The 15,367-nt window shown below is 34.6% G+C and overlaps 1 protein-coding gene across 1 annotated transcript in view; it reads right to left on the reverse strand.

The window, feature by feature from the left end:
• Positions 1-955: 955 nt before the first annotated feature.
• Positions 956-15,367, reverse strand: part of LOC131850173 (plectin-like) — a 65,763-nt gene continuing 51,351 nt past the window's right edge. The window contains exons 8-17 of the mRNA XM_059200346.1: positions 14,328-15,073; positions 13,269-13,479; positions 11,276-11,428; positions 8,737-8,925; positions 7,927-8,066; positions 5,648-7,817; positions 4,536-4,802; positions 3,718-3,923; positions 3,135-3,198; positions 956-1,766 (exon numbers count right to left, since the gene is read on the reverse strand). Of these exons, the coding sequence (XP_059056329.1) occupies positions 1,731-1,766; positions 3,135-3,198; positions 3,718-3,923; positions 4,536-4,802; positions 5,648-7,817; positions 7,927-8,066; positions 8,737-8,925; positions 11,276-11,428; positions 13,269-13,479; positions 14,328-15,073 (4,182 nt within the window). The 3' untranslated portion in view covers positions 956-1,730. The remainder of the gene's footprint in view (positions 1,767-3,134; positions 3,199-3,717; positions 3,924-4,535; positions 4,803-5,647; positions 7,818-7,926; positions 8,067-8,736; positions 8,926-11,275; positions 11,429-13,268; positions 13,480-14,327; positions 15,074-15,367) is intronic.

A 15,367-nucleotide genomic window follows, 5' to 3' on the forward strand; every position in this document is an offset into this window, starting at 1 on the left:
CCATCGGAAGTAAGGCGGTTTGCCAAGCCGCTAGATCACTGATATAAAAGCGACGGCTACTATTCACCAAAAGATGACCAATCCGCTTTTTTCCAATTGCGTAGAAAAAACAATTACTTATCCTAATTTTAATCTTGACACGTACGTAGCAATAATATGTAGGCCATAGTAATTAAATAGAACTCCGTCATAACCAGCGCTCCTAATAGCCTAAAGATAGCCCAGATCGTAATTATTTCTTTTATGCTCTCTACAAATATTTAAATTCACTTATTTTTACTTTTATTCAAAATACCTTACATCACCATCAGAGCCATTTTTCTTTATTACTACATTTGTATCACGTTAAGAATAAATAATTGAAAATTTACCTTGACCAATGTTTCAATTCTTCTCTGTTCTTCTTCATAAAATACCTTCTCTCTTTCTGCAGCAATCAAAAAAGATTCCTTGAGCGCGTCTTCCAGTTCTAGGATCCTACTATCTCTATAGTCGACTGTAGCCGTTCCTTTCTTATTGACGATCAGTTCCAACTCGTTAATTCTTTCATCTTTACTTCTAACTACCGCTAGAAGTTGTTCGAATTCTGCTATATTATTATTCTCTCTTAAAGCGTCTTCCAATATGGATATACATCTCTGTTGTTCAATGATTTTAGAATTTTTTATATTAATTTCTTTCGATAGATCTGATATTTTTCTGCTCAGTTTTTGTACATTCGGCTGACTATTACCAGTTTTACTCGTATGAACCATATCTAAGTCGTTGTAACTCCTACTGAATCTGCTTTTGTCAAGCCTATCCACTACCTTACCACTCTTTTGAAGTTCAAAATAGCTTTTACTTCTCTTTATCTCTCTCAGTTCTTGACCATTAGAAATTTTGAGCACCTCAGACAGAATAAGTGACGACTCATTCAATTCTATTTCTAAATCGATCACCTTCATTTTGCTCTCTTCCAATTTACATCTCAAACCGTCTCTTTCTTTCTTTAATTTAACTAACTCATCTACAGCTGCTATCTCTGTCTCTTTACCTCGGTTCACTTCCTACACGACAGGGGATCAATAGATGAAAACAAAGAACAAATTAAAATAATGAAATAGTATTTCTTTTTACTTCAACAACAAATTATCAACAATGTAAACTCAAAAATAACTGGAGAAAGGTCAACATATGTTTTCTTTAATAATTTTAAATGTAATTTGATAATCGCATAACAAGATGAAAGCTGGGTAACATCGACTATTTAGTGGACAACTTACATCATCTAACTAGATATATGTTCACATAACAGTTTTACATAATAATATTTTTTTTTTATTCATATCAATTCTTAACAAAATAATACCGGCTGAACACGTTTTTTATTTGTTCAAAACTTTTAAACGTCACTTAAAAATATCTCTAAACTAATTTATTAATCTTAGTTGTGTGCTGGTTACAATGAACTGAGACTCGGTCGTACTGCGTACATATTATATCGGAGTACATCAACAAGACTTTGTTATTATTATCATCTGAACACTTCATATATATTCAATATAGATATCCATAACATTACTTATTACGAAATTGCAATTGTAAAGCTTAACTGTGATAATTTTAGAAAGACGTGGAGTCGGTAGCTGTCGCTCACGGAACTTTGATAAATCGACGGTTTAGGAAAATAATTATGTAAATTAAAAAGAGCAAATAAATTAATGACAGTCTTGATGCGAAGGACTAACTTAGAAAAAGCTTTTGAGGAAACCAGCGGGTCCAGCCTGCGAGCATGGAAAAGAAAATTAGTGTATGTTAGTGGATTAATGAATAAGTAAGTTAGCAGATATCACACTATTTTAATATGTAAAAATTTTGGTAGCAATATAATGACAGGTATAAGAGGCCATCCATAAACCTTGACGTGTGGCAAGCGCTCGACATATATATAACATATTATATGTAACCTTACATAACATGGAGGGAGTCATATTTCATTTAATAAAAATGGTGAAATCTAGCAATGTTCCAATCCCTCTGAGGTATCTTAGATTGTTTGAAATAATTATCTTAAGTATTTAAACACAAAATTCTAACTATTAATAAGTGGCTATCTGCGTCAGTGTTAATGACTGAAATTGATGTAATTTCATTTATGGATAACCCCTATGTTACATAGTATTGTCATACTATACATTAGTATATACATAATGCTGATTGTTATGTTTAAAATACCAACAATAAATAGTTATACGCTTTAAATGAATTTGCATTATCACGATTAGAAATAATCTTTATTCAAAATTTAATACAAGAACTTTTAAATAGTCACATTTATTCTGATTCTACCATTTATTCGGATCGGAGACATCTCAAGAAGAATGAGCAAGAATTCGAAGAAGAATTGTGGTTCTTCCATATCATCTATTAAACCATTTATAAAATATTGAACACTAATTCGGTTAGATCTTTTGTGTATAATTATTACAATCATAGCTACAGATAAATCCCATATGTTATGTTGAGCATAATTTTGAATGATTATTGAAACTGATTACTTCATCTCATCATCATCTCTTTACCAGTAAATGAATCATTGATGAACACTTATAAGGAATATTTAACAGTGATATTACAAAAATATCTAATCATATGGCACTAAAGAAAAACTTTAATATTGTATATATCTTTAGTACTATATAAAATATACTCTTATAAAAGGTTTTTACATATGACATCCAATAGTTTAGAATCGATTTAAAGACTTCTCGTAAACAAAAAGACTTTGTTTAGAATTTTTATAGTAGTTACTTTTCCTCATATTATTATTTTCCTTCATTTCATTCCTCATATTATAAATTCGAAAATATTTTTATACAAAAAATATTTTGCGGTGGAACTGATCGTAATGAAATTTTACATAAAGATAGATTGTATCACAAGGTTAAGGGAGAATAAAGGTAGCCTATATCGGTATAGGGCTGCCTTTAATTTTAAAAAATAATCTGGACGGGGATGTAATAGATGGTTAGAGTTTGTGGAGACGAAATCATATTACGAAATTATTATTCGTATTAATGTACATATTAGTGAATTATTGGGTTAGTATGAAGAAGTTTCATGATAAAAGAAATATTCAAACATATTCGTACCTCTTCTCTTTGTGCTTGTGCTTGTTGCTGACTTTTGAGTTTGGCTTGAAGGTTTCTCACAGATCTGAAAATTAAAAATACTTTATGTAAATACATGCCTGCATACATGCTTTATTATAAATTTGCAAAATTTTCTCGGCTTTTACTGGCTTAAGTGCAGTGCCTGTAAATATATGTCTATTATAATTATTAAAAAGGGCAGAAATTGTTGGTAATGTATGAAATGTTTTATTTATATATAATACTATAGCCTAATTATTCACTACCTTGCCATTGTAGTACTCTTTCAATTTCAGAATAGATTTCATTAGTTTTTATTGACAATTATAAATTTAGAATACCGCAGAAAGAATACGCGATGATATCTAAAAATCACGTTTTTAGATATAATGTATTTAATTTTGCTAAAAGCAAAATTAATGTATAAATGAATTGTCATCTTATATTAATGAGCTGGTGTACATTTAATAATAAAAAAATATATACGCTGTTAATGACGATGGTGCGTCACTTTGCTTAATATCTACCGAATTATCAGTGCGTCTTAAATATATCTACTCTCAAAAAAACAGCTAAGACTTACTGTTGCAAATCCATAATCTGCTTTTCTTTCTGTGCCTGCTCTTCCTGCGACATCTGCACCAATTGTAGAAGCCTCTCCGTTTCTGTGGTCAGCCGCTTCGCCTCCTCTTTGCTCTGGTCCAGCTGTTGCTTCAACTGCTCAGCGTCCTTCTGTGTGTCTGTCAACTTGCGGTTCAGATCTGTGACCGCTGCAGCGCTGCCGCCAGCCTGAAATTTATAGACAGATGTCTTATGTTATTAAAGAATGAAAATATTAATCACAACACCTCCTCATATCTTGAATACTGTTGTCGTGATTAGGTTAATAAATTTTAGTGCAAGCAAAAATATAAACTTCCAGGATAATCCATCAAAATAATAGACCAATATTGCTATTATTAACAAGTGTAACGATTACAATAACTCGCCGCAAATTATCAGTTATCGTGACGTCACAGCCATAGTCAGTCGTCCAGATTGCGTCGCGGCAGCCATATAAGAACGGAAACATTGTTTATGCAAACGACGCTTCCGGTCTTCTATGGTCTTGAACTAAGGCTCTGCTACGTTATCAACTATAGGATATAAGTGTGTATCTTTTTACTTGCTGTAAATATTAGTGTTTAGAAAATACTTTGTTTGCCTAAGATCACGCCATAACTCACACCTTGTTTAGCTCTAAGATTTAGGTACGAGGAATTTGGTAATTAAATTATTCATTTATATTTAAAGTAAGATGCTCTAAAATTTCTGAACAATATTTGTAGGTACATCATATTACACATCATAGATCTTTTTACAAGTAATTATAGAATAAACAAACATTTATTTAGACATTACCTTCCTCAACGATGCTTCCATTTGGTCCATTTGCTCTTTTCTCTTCTTCAACTGTCGATCTAATTCCGTCAGCGACTTCTCTTTCTCCTCCACGTCTTTCCTCTTATTCTCAAACGTTCTTCTTTGTTCTTCGAAATGTCTTCTCGCGTCTTCCAACTTCTTAAATTCTTCTTGAAGTTGCCTCTTAGCTTGGACTGTATCGTCTCCAGCTTTGGCGTTCTGAGCGCCAGCTGCTTGCAGCTTCTTGTTCGCTTCGTGGAGATCGAGCTGTTATCAGACATAATGACTATTATTTATATATTCCCAATAAGGAGAATATAATAGTCTGCAGCGTTTCCATTACTGGAAAACGAATAGATAACAGTAATAAAATTACAAAAAAGCATAACTTTTTACAACAACGTCGCAAAATATAAATTTGGTTTTGCAGGCCAAATAATTTAATGATAAAAATGACTCTGTTCAAAATTCTTTAATCAGTATGACGAAAAAAATAGTCGCAAATATACACAATACAGTAGCGAATGCAGCTGAAAAAGAATAGAACAATTAATGATTTATTATTGATATGTACATTAAGCATTCGGCAATTTTCTTGCACCAAACATTTACATCATAACCGAGATAACTAAGAAGTATATGTTTGGATGGGTGCATCTTGTGATTGAAATGTAAGGTGCAACAATTTGCTCGGATCTCAAATCACGACACATACGACATATCTCACGGCAAGAAACATTGCGATGATGGAACTAAATAAAATAAATACAAATTGTAATGTGGGGTTGGAGGATGCCCTGCGGGCTGTGGGAGGCATGCTACTATACAACAACAATATACATGACAACCGGCAATGATGACCCCAAACAAAACTCAAATGTATGAACATTGAAACCAAAATATCTACTCGATAACACCGGTGCAATGATGTAAGCAGACAACGTACGCGACTTGATTGCGATTGAATCGAGTTTTGATTTTATTTTTTTGATTACTTTCATATATTCTGTAACATCTCGAGAGGCAAAAGTATGGTAAACAATTCTAAACTCGATTCAACCACGCATTGCCGTCCCGACAGCTTCACGTCGCCGGGCGATCCTCCAACTGACCTGGCTCTTCTCCAATTCTTGAACAAGCATCTCGAGCTGCGACTGGCATCTTTCACGCTCAACTGCAAGGGAACGCGCCTCCGCTTGTGCCGATTCGAGCTGCTTCTGAACTTCACGCACATCCGATGGTCCCCGTGCTTGAAGCTGCTGAAGTTGATGCTGTTGTGCTTGGAATTGTTTTTCCAGAGACTGTAAGCGCTGCTGGCATTCAGATAAAGCTTTTTCAGCTGCGATTGCTTTGGTTTTTTCGGCCTCAACAGCTGCTCGCCACTTATCAATTTCTCCAGCTTTTTGTGCTTCTCTCTCAGCCTTTTCGGCACGCTGTCGTATCGTTTCTCTCTCTTTGGTAACAACTTGGACCTGTTGTTGTAATTTAGCAATTTCTCTATCGCGACTTTCGAGGACGGTTTTGGTGCCACGCTCAGAATCCTGCGCCATCTTTCTCTGTTCTTCTTTTAATCTGCGTACCTCTTCACGCTGTTTCTGTAATTCGGCTTCCGAAGCATTCAATTCTCTTTGGAAATTAACTAACATATCCTGCGACTTTTCTAGTTGAGCTACTAATTGATCACGTTCAATTGTAAGCTGTTTAGTATCGGCTTCTAACTTCACGATCTGTTTTTCAATAGCATCTGCTTGTTTGTCTCTTTGTTCTAATATAGAAGCCATTTTTTCTCTGTCTCGCACGGATTGAGCTAATTCTTGTTGAAGTTTTACTAGAGTTTCCTGTGTTCGATGGTCCAAAGTTCTTTGTTGTTGCTCAACATTGCGTCTCGTATTCTGTATTTCTGCTCTCAATGCGTCTCTTTCTTGTTCAATCTGTCGCATTTCAAGGATTGTACGTTCAAGGCGCTCATGCATTCTCCCTAATTCGTTAGTCATCCTGTCATATTCTACACGCGTTGACTCATTAGTTTCCTGGTATTTGGCAAGATGCATTTGAGATTTCTCAAGTTCCTTTGCCAATCGACCTGCTTCCATTTCTGTCGAGTCTCTTGCTTGGATAGCTTTTTCCAGTTTGTCTCGCAGGCGTTCAATTTCCAATCTATCCTCAGTCCTTGCTTTATCTCCAGCTACTGCCTGTAATTTCATCCTCTCAATTTGTTGCAACTCGCTCTTCAATCTCTCGTTATCTTTGTCTAACTGCTCAGATCGTAACTTAAGTTTTTCACAGCGATCCCTGAACTTTTCACACTCAATATGAGCGCGTTCAAGATCAGTTCTCTGTTTCTCTAATGCCCCTGAAAGTTTCGCAACTTCGCTCTTGGATAACTCTAATTGTATATTTAGTTCGTGTAACTTGGTCTCAGCTTGTTCCTTTTCTGACTGTACGCGTTGAATGTCAGCCTGTGCCACTTCATACCGTTCGCGGTGCTTGTCGATCTCTGCCTGCATCCTATTCAGCTCGTTGGTCCATTTATCCTGTTCGAATTGGTATTTACCTCGAAGGCCTTCGACGCGTTCGAGCTCCGAGCGTAGACGTACTACTTCTTCTTCTGACTTGCGTGCTCGCTCCAAGTCTAATGTTGTCTTCTCTAACCGTGCGCGAAGTCGTTCCACCTCCAATTTTGTTCTTTCATGTTCTTCTTTAGTATCATGATATTTCCCATAACGTGCCGCATATCTCTCTGCTTCTTCCCTCGCTCCACTAGCATCTTGTTTGACTTTATCAAGTTCGGCCTGCACTCGTCTTAATTCAGAAGATACTTTATCATGTTTGTCATACATCTTTTCTAGTTCAATTTGTACTCTAGCCATTTCTTCCTGAGTTTTCTCATTAGAAGCTTGTGCTTTACCACACTGAGTCATTGCTCTATCATATTCAAATTGCAGCCTTTCATTATCGGCAACCAGTTTTTCCTTCTCTGCTTGCAGTCTTCGCAACTCTATCTGACTCTTTTCATACCTTTCTCTAACCATATCAATATCAACACTCAACCTATCCATGTCTTCCTTAGCTTTCTCTTCTTGTTCTTTGGTCCTGCCTAATTGTAAAGATGCTCTGTCATACATTTCCTGTAATCTAGCCAGCTCGTCTTGCATCTTTCTTTGATCTTCTCGGGCTTTTGTTGCCACGTGAACTTGTTTTTCCAATTCAAGTTCAATACGGTCTTTGTCGGCTTCCAATATATCTAATTTGTTTTGCAATCGGTAAATTTCATTTTGAGATCTGAAATAAAGGAAATCAACATTTAGTTCATACATAATAAAACCGTTTGTTCTACGGGCTAACACTGACATCGCCACCAACACAAGACGACATCTAGAACAAAATATACCTATCATACTTTTCAAGCATTTTTTCATATTCTTTGTGCGCATTTTCCTTTTCTTCGTTGGTTTTTTGTGTAGAATAGAGAGCTTTATCTAGTTTTTCTTTCATTATTTCAAGTTCTGTTAGTGCATCATCTCTCTCCATCTGAAATTTAAATAAAACAGTATGTTATAATTTATTTCAAATGGCAAGCCTTTTAGAATATTACTTAGATACAATTTGTTAACGATCAAAAACAAATTGCGACAATGTAGAAGAAGAGGTTAAAGTAAACAATGTCATGAAATCTGTGAGGATCACTGGGATGGAGTTCCAGGAGTGTGATCCCCCAGATTTTATGAGAATTTGAGGTCACAATTTTAGAACATAAACACAAAATTTTACCTTTTAAAATATGATAGAGGGTGCGAATAGGGGGAAGTAATGACATTGGTGTTACGTATTTTCTCGATGGAGAGAAGGGGTAGGTAGGAATAATAATTGAAATTGGCGTGACGTACTTTATGAATAAATAAACAAATAACCCTGAACAATTCACACAGCGCCTCTATACCCAAGTTAAGCAAGCTAAAGTTATTCTATTTCGGGTAAGTGCCCAAAATAGAATAACTTTAGCTTAACTGATACAAATACATAGAATTTTTTCGTAAATACATATTATACATAGAAACTAACCCAGACTTATACAAACAATCATACTCATGAATACAAATGTTTGTGCCGTGCGAAGAATCGGACCATTGGAAGAAAAGCGGTGTCCTTTACCGCTAGACCACCGAGGCCGTCAAATAGTCTTAAAGTATAGATTAATCACCGTGAGTTTCTGATGCTGTTGGTGTGCCTTCTCCCATCGTTCTCTCAACACGTCCAGCTCCGTAGCGGCACTGTCTCTATCTCGGGCGGCTCTATTGGCAGCAGCGGCGGCCGCTTCGGCCCTTTCACGGCTGCTGGCTGCGTCAGCTAATGCTCCATCTCGCTCTTTCTGTATACGAGCTACTAATGCCTGCAAAAGAGATGAATATATGACAACCTTTTTGATAATAATAATTTAATAGTTTGCAATGAAATATTTTTCAGAGTCATTAATGGTGATATCTTTTCAGAAGAAATGTAAATTCATACTGTAATCAGCTATTTTATACATAGTTTAAATTATGTAGACAAAGTCACAGAAAAAAACCATTTTTTATAATAGTAATAATAACAAACACAATTCACAGCACCATCTAGTCCCAAGCTAAGCTAAGAACTTGTATTGTGGGTACTGGATAACTGATACAAATACATACATTAATAAAATAATACATTTTTTAAAATCCATCCATAATATACATAGAAAACACCCAGACCAATGCAATCATACTCATGATTACAAATGTTGCGTGCAAGGAATCGAACTCGCAACCTTCGCAAGTAAAGTGGTGTACTAAACCACTAGACCATCGAGGTCGTCAATTGATGTATAAATCAGTTTAATGCTAAAAATAAATCACTTAACATGAATGTATTCACTAGTATTAAAACGTTTCCAATATTAGGGACACTTAACCTAGATACAGTTATTGCATATGATTTTCTATATATAGTTGCAAAACATGAAAGTTACTTTCGGGGACTAAATATAATTTTACGCCACTTTTACTCAGGAGGACCGTCAGCTGGTTTGTCATTACTTATTTCTTACTTCAAGAATAGAATATATTAGAAAATCATCAATCAAATAGAAAAATTTAAGCTTTTGAATAGTGAGAAAAAATACAAAATTCTTTTCGTTTCTCATATGGTCACATTAAATTTAGTAGCTCGTCCAAATAAAGGGTTAGAGAAGGTGATAAACAAAAAAAATACAGTCAAAATGACATTTTATGAACATTACTTTAAGCTTTACTATAAAAACTATTTGCTTTTTGTTCTAATTTCATTCCTCTGCGTTATTTTTGTAAAAAGGTGTACGAAGTTAGGACTACGTGAAGTAAAACTTCAGGTATGAATGATTTATATACGTACTAGCTACCAACTCCGGATTCGCACGGGTGTACATGTATTGTAGAATAGAATAGAAATCATTTATTCAAATAAACTTACATTGAAACACTTTTGAATAGTCGTCACATTTTTTTTAATCTACCGCTCATTCGGAAAGCTGTCTCATCACAAGAAGAACGAGCAAGAAACTTGTGTGTTGCTCTTTTAAATAATTTTATTCTTACTTTACAATTTAAGTTTAAGTGTGAATACAAACTACCGATTAGCACAAATTAGATTAAATAATCAAATAGAAAAAATATTGAATACATAACAACTGGTTAAACAATTAATAAGAGGAAATCAATCATAGTGATTAGAGCAGACCAGTCCCTAAAAGCAACACCAGTTCACTATGTAAAGAAAATAATTTATTTTTATAGAATTCACGCTATGTAAAGAAAATTTATTTTTATAGAATTCACGCGAACTATGCCATGCATGATATATTGTTAAAAGTATTAATAATTTTAGGTAATACAGTAATCAAGTAGTTAAAATATTGTATGTAAATAATTTTTCGGACTACTCTAATGCTGTTGGCTGCAGCTGGCCTTTACAGCCGGCTGAAGGCTAACACTCGCCTGTACAAACATTACGTCAGACTCGTTTATGTTTATCTCAGTGTTCTCTGCTAATAAATAACAATTGCCGACGCCAGTATGTCTAGACGAGACGCATTATATTATAGCGACCTATATATTTATTGTCTCCGGTCTGGTCTGCCCTGGCCTCGTTTTTGTAGACTACGCTTTAGCAAAATAGGCAATAAATACTTCGTGACCGATTTCAGTTTTGAAATAATTGTATATGCTGAAATATACATACATTTTATATATTATTATTAATAATCTTACTTATCACTAATAGTTATGCGTCACTGTTGGGTTTACTAGTAGAGATCTCTTTTAGAAATAAGTCCACCTTTGCTCACTCTGTTAATCTCTCAATATATTAAATAAGTTTTCAACTGTGTTTAAAAGTGCAATAAAGAATATATATAAACCTGAAAGTTGCCGAGTCTGGATAAATGGATGCATATTTGTTGCTTTGGCACACAAAAACTACTCGATGAATTTTAATTAAACTTTCAGTATACAGCTATATAGCTTATAGGTACATCAGAATAACAGATAGACTATAAAGTTCATGCGGGTGAAATCGCGGGCAAATCTAGTATACCTATAATGAATTGATTAAAATTATATGAAGATTATTTCAAATTTCAATCCTTCAATTTTTGCAATTGTGTATTCTATAACACTTATGTACAAAATATTCATCAGTTTGAAATTAAGACCACTAAATATTTTATTATAAAATATCACCTGAGCCTTATCATGTTTGTCCCTGAACCTCTCAGCATCCAGTTGAGCTGTATCTCTCTCCTTCTGCAGCCTGGCAGCCTGGCCGAGCGCCTTATCGAGTTGCGATTGTAGCGATTCGAAGTCGTATGATTGCTTCTCCCTGTCCACTTGGAGCTGTGGAAAAAATTGTCATTACTAATTGAAGGAATGAGTTTGTTTGTTTATGCCTCTGATTCACTGCGGAGTAACAAACGGACGAAAACAACTATCTCCCGCGAAACGACGGGCTCGGTGATTTACCCATTTAACAAACATTATATTCATGAGTATGATTGTTTGTATCTGGGTGTTTTCTAGGTATGTATTTACAAAAAAAATATCACTTATCTAGTACCTACAACACAAGCTTTGCTTACCGTGAACCTAGATTGCGCTGTGTGAATAATATACATACAGAAATCATTTGTTCCTATAGGACATTATAGCCACTTTTGAACGTCAAGTTTTTTGTATTATTCAAATATTTTCACTACCGTCGTTATACTTATTAAATATAGAAGATAGCCTATATCACTCCTCATGATAATATATATCTACCTAACAAATTAAATTAAAATTCGTTACTTTAGTTATGAAATGGCAACACTGACAAACAGACATCGTCCTTTTTATAATGTTAGTATGAAGTAGGTGTACGACGTTTTTACTTTCTTAGAAAGTTGTATTAAATTAATTTAATATTATATTCCTGGAACCACATATTCTCGATGGGATTTTGTTCGGGGAAAGAAATTCAATTAAGTGCCTTATATTATAGTCCTGAACGTATCTCAAACATTTAGTAGGTACAGTATTTGTATATTGTAACATTTACGATTATTATTATAAATACGGTAGACAGATTCGTTGTCTATTATCGACATTATGATGAAAGATTGCTGGGTATACTCATATAAAATCTATTATTAGTAATGTGGACGTATGTCCTCATTGCTAACAATGTACCATATCACCAAAGGGTTCCCCATGAAAACCATCATCACATTCCTTGTTAATTTGTGGGCTATGGTGAGCTAACTCCTTATCGACCACTGGTGTCCCGTCAACCGTTAGTACAGGCGAGTACACTATTCCATTATCATCCATTAAAATATATATTTATGTATATATATAGTTAGGTACCGTATATGTTCTTCATTATAATCAGTAAGAATTGTTAATATCTACGTAAACTTTTTAATGTCGGCTAGATTAGAACTGGGTACCTTTGGATTTAAATCGGGGTAGAAACGACTCAGCATATATAACAATATATAACACTCTCAGCCTATTTAGAGCCTTATATTGTGTACGTATAATTGCGTAAAAATTTCAATTTATATTCATAGAATATCGTGTACATTATGCTCTCAATGTAATTTCATTGTTTTCAAGTCAATTGCTTGGAAATAACATCCCAAGAACGTTATGAAATGATTTCGTACTAGGTGAGCTACCCTGACTTCTGGCGGATATAATTATTAGAGAACTAATTTTTTTACATAAAATACTTTCACAATATTATGCGACAATGTAGATTGTTATAAATAAAAAAAAATCGGCTCCCAATTTTTTATAACGGATAAATCCAGTATAAACTTATATTTTCTTTATCCAATGATTCGCGAGCCAGTGACGTAGTTAATATATTGAATTTCGGAGCGGGCGGAGCATAAGTCAAAAACGAAAAAAAATTCGCCCATTGTTCGAAATTCTATTTAATTTATCATTAAGTAAGAAAGACTATAGACAAATAATATTGAAGACAAACAATATATTCTTAATTTGACCTATTTTTATTGATTTAATGTATCTTTTATGCATAAATTAAAAATCAATATTAGCATATGCACTCCTTCTCTATATAAAAGATAAATGCGAGAAATTTCATACTCCTCCGTAAATTTTGTAAAAACGGGGAGGTAAAAAATGTTTACTTCACGTATTAATTATAATATGATTAATTTTGACGCACCTTTCTAACTTCGACGGCGGACTTGTCTAACTTCTCCTGTAGTTTGTCAATCTCTGAATGTGCTGAGTCCAGGGAGGCTTGGAGTTTGTCTTGCTGAAGCTGTGCCTTGCCCAGAGTGGCCTGTGTGCGCTCCAATTCCTCTCGAGCTTTGTCCAATTCGGCCACTGCTTTGTCACGCTCGGAGTGGAGTCTGCTTATAGATGATTGTACTCTGTTTTAGAATGAGAAAATATTCATAAATTCAAAACATTTTTATTCATGTAGGTCTATTACAGACTCTTATAATGTGTCAAAGTTACTTCGGAGGGATTTCGAGACGAGAAGAGCTGACAAGAAAATCAGCTCGTATTCTTATCAAATAAAGGATACATATTTACCATAATACAGAATCGTTTTTAATTTCAAATTCGAGAGTATAGAGTGACCAAAATAAGCTACAGATATCTTCATAAGAGGAACATATGTGAAATCTCGTTATTAATTTATATTACATCTACGAATGTATACTGTGTCGCGGATTGTTCATTCCTTCACACCCTACCAGAGTTCCTGTAATTCGAAGGTCTTGTGATTTAAAATATTACTAAGCCTGTGTATCTTGTGATTTAAAATATACATGTAGTATATTATACTATATGTAATACATATATTGGTTCGGATATCTTTTTTTTTCTGCCGCCAAATAGCTTGTTTTGCAAGCTGTGTTCTGACTTTAAGGTGAGGTATAGTAAGAATAGATATTCCATGATATGGAGGTATATTCTTTGTCTCAGGAATGGCAACGCATGAGAAATATCACAAAGTTAATTTGTAGCAGGTTTGTCTTGCATTATAAAAAAAATGCACAGTAAGTTGTTTATTTCAAACCTTTTGTTGATCTCAGTTCGAATATATGCATTGACGTAAGTCAATTGCCTACAATTACCAAACTAACTAACTAAAGTACTATGTCACAATCTATAGACTTCATCAGATACAGAGAATCACGTAGCAAAGGCATCCTTAATTCATCCACTTTCATAATTCACAACATTCACAAGCCTTATGTTATGTACTTACCGATCATATTCCTCCTTCAGGCTGTCTTGTTCAGTTTGTGCATTTTCAAGTTTAGCTTTAAGACGATACACCTCACCTTGTGACTTCTCTAATTTATCTTGCAGTGCACTGGCCTCAGAGTGAGCTCTTTCAGCATCGGCCTGTGTAACTCTTAATTCTGCTTGTGTTCGTCTCAATTCCGCTGCAGATTTATCCGCCTTCTCCTGAACTCTATCAAGTTCCTGAGACGTAGTTAAGGTGCTTCTACCGAATGTTGTCTGGGACCTTTCTAATTCATGTTTCAATCGCTCATTCTCAAGCTCAAGTCGCGCCAGCCGTTGTTTGGCTGCTTCCCAATCAGCTCCTGACCTTCCAACTTCACTTGCCGCTTTATCAAGTTCAGCCTTTGATTTTCCTAATTCAGACTGAGAACTTTCAAGTTTAGCCTCAAGTCGATCTTTCTCTGCCTGGGCTCTTTCAAGTCTCGCTCCTAATTTCTCAACTTCGCTTTCTAGACCATGGAGTTTCATCTTGTATTCCGCAATTTCTCTTTCGTGAAGTTCTCTTTCTTCGTTCTTTTCGTGCTCAGCTCTGTCTCTTTGTTCGCGTAACTGTTGTATTTGTTTTTCCTTGTCTCCTATAACTTCCTCTAAAGAAGATAATGCACCTTCAGATGAGCAATGGTGTGCTTGCATGGCGTTTAATCTCGCTCTTGCCATATCGACCTGATTGTCTTTTTCTTTCAGGAGATCTTCTAAGTTTTCGATCTGTAATTATATTTCTAATTTAGGATAATTCTATACAAATATAACAATAAAGAAAACATAAAAAATATTAAAAGGAATGTGAAGGAAAAATTAAAATAATGAAAACGACATACCTTGAAATAAAAATGTCTAAAATTATATCACAAATAAAACACACAAAATAAACGTACACAAAAATAAAAATAAACGTACCTTGGAATGAATAACTAGCGTACAACTTTACTAGTAACAAAAAAAACCGAGACAAATTAATCCGGGTCTCTAAATGAACATAGCTGAAACACAATTAAGAAC

This window comes from Achroia grisella, unplaced genomic scaffold, assembly GCF_030625045.1.
Source record: "Achroia grisella isolate CSIRO2021 unplaced genomic scaffold, CSIRO_AGI_Agris_v1 utg702, whole genome shotgun sequence".
In the NCBI taxonomy this organism is placed as follows: Eukaryota; Metazoa; Arthropoda; class Insecta; order Lepidoptera; family Pyralidae; genus Achroia; species Achroia grisella.